Genomic DNA, 9,657 nt, shown 5'->3' on the forward strand with positions numbered 1-9,657 from the left:
TTCTATCTATTGTCTTTTAGCAACTGTCATCTGACAAATTTTTATGATTTCAATACATTTATTGGTAATATATGATTACTACAGCAATATGGATGAAGCACTAGTTTTAAATGTTTCATGTTGCATAAAGTTTCTAAAATTAAAACATGTACAATGGAGGAAAAGTTAGCAGCAATTAAATAGGTGAAGAAGCTAGAAAACTGAGCTGCAGCTAAAAGGTTGGGTAGGGATGAAAATAGAATTTGAGAATAAAAAAAATGAGTGTCTTGTTGTTGGGATTTTCAATCCAAGAGAACATTTTTGTTTGACTGCTGTCCTGGCATTGTAGTTCTAAAACAGTGCCAGACATTAATAGAACTAGAAGAAAAATTTATTGTAAGTCAGTCATCAGCTATTCAGACAATGACTGGATGAATGAAGATCTTACCATAAACTACCTGCTTCAAGTGATTGGAAAATTCAGCTTAATAGACAACTGCTCATTTGGAACATTACAGATTCACATTATGTTAATAGTAAAAGAACAACTTAAATTATCAATTGATTATATCAGATCAGTTTATAATGTTAAAGTAAATACTCAATATGGCAACTTTATTAAATTAAAAAATGTTTTACTTCTGAATGTTTTTAACAATATATAAATGTGTCATCTTCAGGCTGAAGATGACAAACTTGTATATTCAAAAAATGTTTTACTTCTGAATGTTTTTAACAATATATAAATGTGTCATCTTCAGGATGAAGATGACAAACTTGTATATTCAAAAATTTTACCTCTTCTGTACTTTTTTTTTTGTGTGTCATTCTTTGGTTTGGCAACCTGAAAACATAATAATGAGGTTTTAACATGTTGAAATGATGGGTTTAAAAGCATTTCACAAGTTGCTCATTTCACAGTTTTTAGCTCATCACTAGGAATGTCATTTCTTGCCCCTATGGACAAAACACACATATTTTTATAAAATTTTAAAATTAAATGTTTTCATTAAATTTTTAATTAATGTCTTTTTAATTTACTCAAAGTTCAGTGCTAATAATTAAGTAAATAGATCTGTTTTATTTATTTGTTTTTAATATTACATTATTAGATTTTATTCAATAGCATAAAGAATTGAAGTTTAATGGAAATAATTTGTTATATTTGAATTATGAATGTTCACAGCTTTAAACATAATATCTTAGGAATAGTATTGATTTTCAAAGTTTTTATTATAAATGTAGGAGAACAGTAGAATGACTCAAAAGTTATTTGTAGAATGTTTAGAATTTATAGAATTATAATTTGAAGAAAGAGAAAAACTAATGGATAGACAATATTTTTTTATTTGTAAGTTATCCTAAAAGGACATGGCCTTCAATGAGGTATAAATGTTAACATATGTGAATTATTAAGTAAAACTTGACTTTTATTTATAGAAGGAAAACAAACATAAATAGCCTAAATAAAAGAAATAATTAATATTGGAGAAATTTTAAAATATATATACACAAGTAAGAAATAAAAATTAACACATTTTAAAATTTTCTGTTTGTGCCAAGCAGGAGCAACTGGTTTTAGAGACACTTTATTGTCTCCTGTCCTCTATTTCAAATTCTAACTGAACAATCAAATGCTCTTCTTTCATAAAAATGAACAAGAATAATGCAAAAAGGTTAGGTTTAAAATTTTCCAGGAAATTTCAGACAAATTGAGAAAAACTAATCAAAATATATCTTTAGTGAGAAAATATGTGCATTTATTTGGAATTACATATTTGAAACAGACAGTTTTTCTTTTTTTTCTAACATCCTGTATATGATGCAAGANCAATATTTTTTTATTTGTAAGTTATCCTAAAAGGACATGGCCTTCAATGAGGTATAAATGTTAACATATGTGAATTATTAAGTAAAACTTGACTTCTTTTATTTATAGAAGGAAAACAAACATAAATAGCCTAAATAAAAGAAATAATTAATATTGGAGAAATTTTAAAATATATATACACAAGTAAGAAATAAAAATTAACACATTTTAAAATTTTCTGTTTGTGCCAAGCAGGAGCAACTGGTTTTAGAGACACTTTATTGTCTCCTGTCCTCTATTTCAAATTCTAACTGAACAATCAAATGCTCTTCTTTCATAAAAATGAACAAGAATAATGCAAAAAGGTTAGGTTTAAAATTTTCCAGGAAATTTCAGACAAATTGAGAAAAACTAATCAAAATATATCTTTAGTGAGAAAATATGTGCATTTATTTGGAATTACATATTTGACACAGACAGTTTTTCTTTTTTTTCTAACATCCTGTATATGATGCAAGAAATTTGACAATTTTTCTTAATAAGGGCTTAAAACAATTAACCCAGCCTGCTTCATTCAACCTACTAGCTTGGAATGTTTTTTCTTTTACACAATATATTATAATGGGATAGCTTTTTTGTTCTGCTTGTAATATCTGTTCTAAAAATCACTCATCCATCTGGTTTCTTTTATTGTTTGATAATTTACTTGTGTTTACCTTTGAAATTTTAACAGATTAACTTTGGTGCATTTTGCTCTGGAACCAAATTTATTTTCAATTAAGCTTTGATGTCATGTGCAACTGCTACCTTCCTGTGAAAATTTGGCAAATTATTTTCTTTTGCATTTAAAACTAGCTTTGCCAAACTGGCATTCATCAAAACTAGAATTGAATTGACTAATCTGTAAAATCCAAACCCAATATTCATCAAATAATTTTTTGATCTGCTTAGTCCAAACTAGAATGGACTAATAAAAACTCAAAAACAGTCATTTTTAGTTTTGCCTAGTCAATTCTAGAATGGCCTTTCCTTAGGTTTTACTGTTATAAGAATTTTATTTATATACAGTATACTATATACTGTACATAATCTACATAAAAACAACTAAATCCAACTTCTGATCATTGTTGGTAATTGTTTTCTACAAGGTGCATTGGCAAGTTGAGATTTATTGTAGGAAAATAAATCTTTTTTTTATAATTAATACAGAGTATTTCAAATTAGCATGTTTCTAGGAAAAATTTTTGTTGCTAACTATATACCAAGTATTTAGAAAAATTATATTTAAATTTGAATTTTTAATGTTAAAAAATTTAAATAGTGTAAAAAATATACTTTATTTTATTAAATTAATACATTTTACTGTATTTTAATTTTGTTACAATATTTTAAATTTAGCTGTGGTTTTAGAGTTTTATACACCATTTATTTATTTATTTTTTTCTTATGTAGGTTTGATTTGCAACCAGCAAAATTAACGTGTTTAGTGAATTCTCCAAAATTATCTATAAATGAATCGCCACGTCTTAAACCTCCACCAAGTGTAATAAATTTTGAACGGAAAACGATTAAACTATCATGTAAAAATGATGGTAAAAATGAGATTACTTTGCCAAAATCTAGTAGTTTACAATTAACAGATCAAGAGGGGGGTCGTAAAATTATCAAGATATCTTGTAAAAGGGATTTTGTTGGAAACGATGTTACTTTGCCAAAATCTAATAATTTACAGACAGCTGAACAAGAAAGTGGTCGTAAAATTATCAGAATGATAAATGATACACTTCAATCAAATGCAAAATTATCAAACAACAAAAAAGAATTTGTTTTAAAGAATTCGGCAAAAATTGTCTCTCTCAAAAATCAACGTGCTTTATCTGGAAGCAACAATTTATCCAATACAAAAGTAAGTAAATGACTTATTTTGATATTTATAACAGATGTTTATATAGAGGCTTAATTAATTTATTAATTTTTAATTTTGTATGTAACAAAATATTTTAAAAATTGGACAAAAAATCATATAATTCAATTTTTCCTCATTTACTTTAAGATAAAATGTAATTTTTGAGGCAATATGAGTTCAAAACAAGAGTCATTCTCAGATTCTTGATTCATCAGTTGTAATAAATCACTATCTAACTTAGCATTTTCTGAAGTATAGTCTACAATCCAGTAATGGTCTGTATATACAAAAAGAAAAAAAAATTCTTAAAATTGAATGCAAAATAGTGAAAAAGTGATAAATTTCTAGTAAAAAATATATTTGATGTTTTTAAGTCAAATTATTATTATTATTACAAACAATAAAATCTGAATAAAAATTTGAAAAAAATTTCATTGCATGTAGTGCATGAAAGAGCCTTTAGATAAAAGTCAATCTGCTTTGAGAATGTATTCCTATGGCATGAAAATGATGAAATGTGAAGACAATAAAGATTGTTTTTTGTTTTAACCTTGCATAGAGGCGATATCAAAGCTAATGAGATTATAACTAAGGTGTGGTTATTGCTAATTGGAAACTATATCTAATTCCCTGCCTCTTTAATTTTTGTGTTGTCTTTTTATTAGAGAATATTATTTGAGTGAAATGTTACATAAAAATTAAGAACTTGGTAGGAATCTAGATGTATTGGAAATTATTAATATATTCAAGATTGTAAAATTACTGAAAACGAATTGCTTCTATTTGGAAAAGTGTATGAAAACTGATTTACTTCAGAATAATCCATAGAGTTCTATTAATAGTCATATTAGATGCAGAAAATATTCATTGATTAACAAATGCTTTAATCCAATTTTACAGTTTAGACTGTTGAAGATTTATTCATTTTTAAGACAGCTAAACAGAATAAAAATTAAAATTCACTGTTTAAAATTTTAGATGTTAGAAAATTAATTAATTAATAATAAATAAACATTTTGTTTCTAGTTTCTGTCAATATTCAAAGTATAAATGCTATTCTTTTGCTATTTGTTTTTTAAACAATAAAGCAGTTGCATTTATAGTCTGCATTTGTATTTAATGCTATTTATATTAACTTACTCACAAAGATTGGGTCAGACATTTGGATCTCCAATTTGAACAAAACATGGTACGCAAGTAACCTTGAACACAAACAGCTCTTTGCCCAAATAATAGGACCCAATTCTCAAGTGCTTCTAAAAATTGGACCTTTGAAAATTGAGTGTTTAGCTTATAAATGTTTGGTTTAGCTTATAAAATAGTAATAGTAATGCTAATGATATAGTAAAATAATAAAATAATTTTGTTACACATATACAACTCTTGTTGCTAGATTTTTTAAACTGGCTGTTATGAGTTTTTATTAAAAAAACCTTTCGTATTATTAAGCAAAAATAAAATTGTGTGTGGCACCATCTGTTATCAGATTTTGTTATAAAAGTTTTTTATATTTTTAATTACTATAATATTTTAAAAAGCTTAATTTTGAAGATAGGAGTGAGTTTTATAAAACAGTGTAAATGTTAATAATGAATAAAATCTTCAATAACTCCTACTTCTCTCAAGATACGTGACCCCTATCTCTCCACCCTCTTGACCTTTCACCACCAAAATTTAACAGCATCAATGCCCTCATACAAAAGCCACCATTAATCTTTACCTCATTCTGAGGTATTAAGTGAAATAGATTCCAACACACATACACACATCCACAGAATTGTTTTGCTGATTTTTCTTACTTTTCTGGATTCAGGAGGTCTCAAAATGTGGAGATTTTCAAAAAACTTGAGGGATTAAATTTGACATGATTTCCATACTTTCCCTTGTTATGTATACATATCAGCTGGGAAAGTAAAAACTAAAGTAAATTCCAAAGATTCAAACCTACATTGTCTAGCTATAATACCTAATGTCTTATCCACTTGGCTATTGCCACTCTGTGGTGTGAAACTTCCAAAGACTTATAAGCTAAACACACAATTTTCAGACACCTGTTTTTTGGAAATGCTTGTGAAGTCTTATTGAGGGTCCTATTATTTGGAGAAGAAGCTGTTTGTATTTAGGGCTACATGCTCATCAGGTTTTGTTCAAATCAGATACCCTAATGTCTGACCCTCATCAGTAGCTAGATTACTCAAAATCATTATAAAAGGACATACTGTACAAAGGCTGATCAAAATTGACACAGAATTTTGTTTGTAAGATAAGAAATTTACTCACAAGGATGAAACTATGTATATTTGCCAAACTATGCTCCAGCTGAACATACACATAAACATTTGTTCCACAGTCTTGGTAATGATTGTATTCCCTTGGCAAAAACATTTGGGAACATTGCTGCAGCCACTGTTACACAGCAGCTTCAACTTCTTTGTTAGTGCTGAATTTCTGGTCACTGAAATGATCTTTTATGAATCTAAACATGTGATATCACATGGTGAAAAATTTGGACTGTATGATGGGTGATTCAGAATTTCTCAACCAAGAGATGTCAGTGTTTTGACACTGTGTAATGCTAACATAGTAATGGTAATGCTCACATTGTTATGAAGCAGAATGATTCCAGACCTTCTTGTGTTACTTATTCTTCAGGGCAGGTTTAACTATGATTTCCAGCAAATTATAGTCAATATTCTATATTACTCCAATCATATTTTCCATGTTTGGACCCATGAAAGAGCATTTGAGTAGCCAGAAATTCAGCACTAATGTAGGTTGAAGTAGCAGTGTGATAGTGACTGGCAATGTCATCAAACTTTTTTACCAAGAGAATACAGTTACAGAAAAATATAATAAAGTATAAATTCTAACGAATTAAGATAATATTTGCTGTATTATTATAATAAGCCACCTTTTAACTTTCTATAATCATACAAAAAGAAACAAGAATTTTCACTATAGAGTTATTGCTTGAAATTAGGATCTTTTGAAATGACTAATTCCATATCAGAACTTGCAATATATAAAAATTTGATTGATTGATCATTTCAGAAAACATTAACATGCATGAAAACAGTCTCCATTATTACGATAAACATTATAATTATATCAAAGCTTTATTTTGAATGAGTAATTGCAATAATCAATTAAAAGATTATTGTAGAATCTTGATAATTTTTAATATTTATTTTTATTGTTCGGAATTTTTAAATGTAGTTAATTTATAAAAATAAACATTAGTATGTAGATAAAGAAATGAGTTATAATGATTAATTTATTATAAATCAATGTAAGTTTGTATCTTGGTGTATATAGTTCTTTCTAGATTGTAGTTTATTTTCCAATGAGCTATAAGATAATTGTTGGGTAAGGAATATTAATTAATGCATGATGCTAGTCACTACTTTTCTCTGATTTGCTAATGGTTTAGGCCAGGAGTCGGCAACCACTTTTTTGTAAAGAACCATTCTTAGCCTTTCATTTACCAAAATACCTACTGAGCCGCAAATCAGCAACTTGAATTATAAAATATATATATTTGAAATGAGCTAAAACTTTTTTTTTTTTTTTTGTTAAAATGAGTTTATTGAAAATGTGACAATGTGCCTTTCCAAGTCTGCAATAAACAAACATAATCTTTGTTTAAAAGCAAGTACTTCTTCTAAAAGCGAAAATAGATATATATATTTCCCTTCCCTTGCAGTTTCTTGTTTAGTGTGTTTAAATGTGACATCATGTCCACCTAAAAATAAAATTATTGTAACTAATCATGATTATTGAGCTCAATGTATTCAAGAATATTTTGGTTTCAAATAAATTTATTTCTTCAATGCAAGCATCAAATCACGTTAACATTGCTCCTCGGAAAAGCCATCTTACTTTGTTGTGTAAAAGATCAGAATATTGGTTATTGACTTCATTAAGAAGTTCACAAAATTTCTGATGATATAGTGGTCCTGCCATTATTTTGTTCACAGTTTGTACAACCAGGTTAATAACTAATGTTATTTCTTTCGAAAAGCTTTGTGAAAAAGTGCCTCTCAATGGATTAAGCAGTGAAAAGGAAAAACATCATGCAAAATTTGATTTTTAAGCATAGAAACAAAACTTTTCTTTTTAAGCATAGAAACAAAACTTTTCTTTTCACCTTTCATACTTGGTGCTCCATTGGTTGCAATTGATACTATTTTATTAATATCAATTTTTTACTTGTCAAACAATTGGTAACAGCAGATTCTTCAGATATTGTCACTTCGAGTTTGTCCTGTAAGTGGCAGTATATCAAGTAACTCTTCCTGAGGTCTGTCAGAATATACATAACATATCTACAAATAAGTACAACCTGTGCAATATCATTCACATTGCAAGATTCATTGCAGGCAGTAGAAAATCCTAGTGTTGAATTTAAATCTGTAACCTGCTGACTAGTTAGTATAGTCATCTGCCATATGCACAGTTCTGTCTCTTGCAGTCTTAGCGGACAATGGCATGTCTTTTATTTTAGCAATTATTTTTCTTTTATTTTTAAAATCACAAAAAAGATATTCAGACATTTTAATAAAACAATCTTTCACAAAATGGCCATCTGTAAATGACTTTCCCGTTTCACTATTTTTAGTGCGGCAAGAAAACTAGCAGTTGTTGAATTATTAGTTGATTTTATCCGATTTGAAAGTGTACCTTTACTTAAGTTCATTTTATGTTGAAATTCATCTACTGCAGGGGTGGCCAACAGTTTTTGCCCCCAGGCTGAATTGGAAAGAAAACTTTTTTCACAGGCCGAACCAGAGGCTGCCCTAGGAAGATTTTGAGGTGGTGCGAGATCTTATTGTGGTGTCGCTCCAAACAGACTAAATTGTACATAGAGATTACAGATACATTTTTCATATTACCATGCTTTATCAACATTCTACGCTGTACTTAAGAGATTTGTAATGGAGGGTTAACTCTAACCAGACAGCGAGTTGTTGACCTTTTTTTTTTTTTCTTTTAGGCGTCAGAATTTTTCATCAAGCTATTTGGAGTTGAGTAGCTAACGTTGAAAGATTGATCGCGGGCCATATGTTGGCCATGCCTGATCTACTGCTTTTCTTATTTCTCACGATAAGTGTTTGCAAATGCTTCATGTTTATTTAAAAAGTGCTTTTATACATTTGATTTTTTTTATTAGAAAACTTTTCTTAAAATATTAAACACACTGGGAATCCTGTTAAATTTGCAACAACTGCATAAGATTCAGTCCATTCACTTCTAAATTCTTGATTTTCTTCTACTTTTCTCTCTCTCTTTTTTTTTTAACCATATTAAATATTACCCTCAATATTAGAAGGACCTCTTATTCAATATTTTTCTTTTGCACATTATAATAATTAATGAACTAAACATGAATAAATAACACTACCATACCAATATATAAAAATTTGATTGATTGATCATTTCAGAAAACATTAACATGCATGAAAACAGTCTCCATTATTATGATAAACATTATAATTATATCAAAGCTTTATTTTGAATGAGTAATTGCAATAATCAATTAAAAGATTATTGTAGAATCTTGATAATTTTTAATATTTATTTTTATTGTTCGGAGTTTTTAAATGTAGTTAATTTATAAAAATAAACATTAGTATGTAGATAAAGAAATGAGTTATAATGATTAATTTATTATAAATCAATGTAAGTTTGTATCTTGGTGTATACAGTCGACCCCCCTATAAGATAGAGATACGTTCCATTCTCTAGGAATCCGCTTTCTTACGAATCCTTCCAATCACAACCCGACACGTATCAAGTTTACGGACTACGGCTGTTTGAAAGATTTTCTTCCATAAAATTAATCGATTCTAGACTAATCCGACTCAACATTTCCAAAATACGTATATATTTTTTGGGAATAATCCGTATAAACTACGCTATAAACAAAAAATTGTAGGATTACTTACCGAGTGTCACCATTCGA

At 28.1% G+C, this 9,657-nt stretch overlaps 1 protein-coding gene and 1 pseudogene across 1 annotated transcript in view; both read left to right on the forward strand.

Moving 5' to 3' along the window:
• The first annotated feature begins 2,131 nt into the window (after nucleotides 1–2,131).
• The window catches only part of LOC111641628, an 18,128-nt gene continuing 10,602 nt past the window's right edge, over nucleotides 2,132–9,657 (forward strand). The window contains exons 1-2 of the mRNA XM_023387827.1: nucleotides 2,132–2,154; nucleotides 3,242–3,695. Of these exons, the coding sequence (XP_023243595.1) occupies nucleotides 2,132–2,154; nucleotides 3,242–3,695 (477 nt within the window). The remainder of the gene's footprint in view (nucleotides 2,155–3,241; nucleotides 3,696–9,657) is intronic.
• Nucleotides 4,243–4,364, forward strand: LOC111641633 (annotated as a pseudogene).

Source organism: Centruroides sculpturatus, unplaced genomic scaffold, assembly GCF_000671375.1.
Source record: "Centruroides sculpturatus isolate CEXI.00-Female unplaced genomic scaffold, Cexi_2.0 scaffold1087, whole genome shotgun sequence".
Classification (NCBI taxonomy): domain Eukaryota; kingdom Metazoa; phylum Arthropoda; class Arachnida; order Scorpiones; family Buthidae; genus Centruroides; species Centruroides sculpturatus.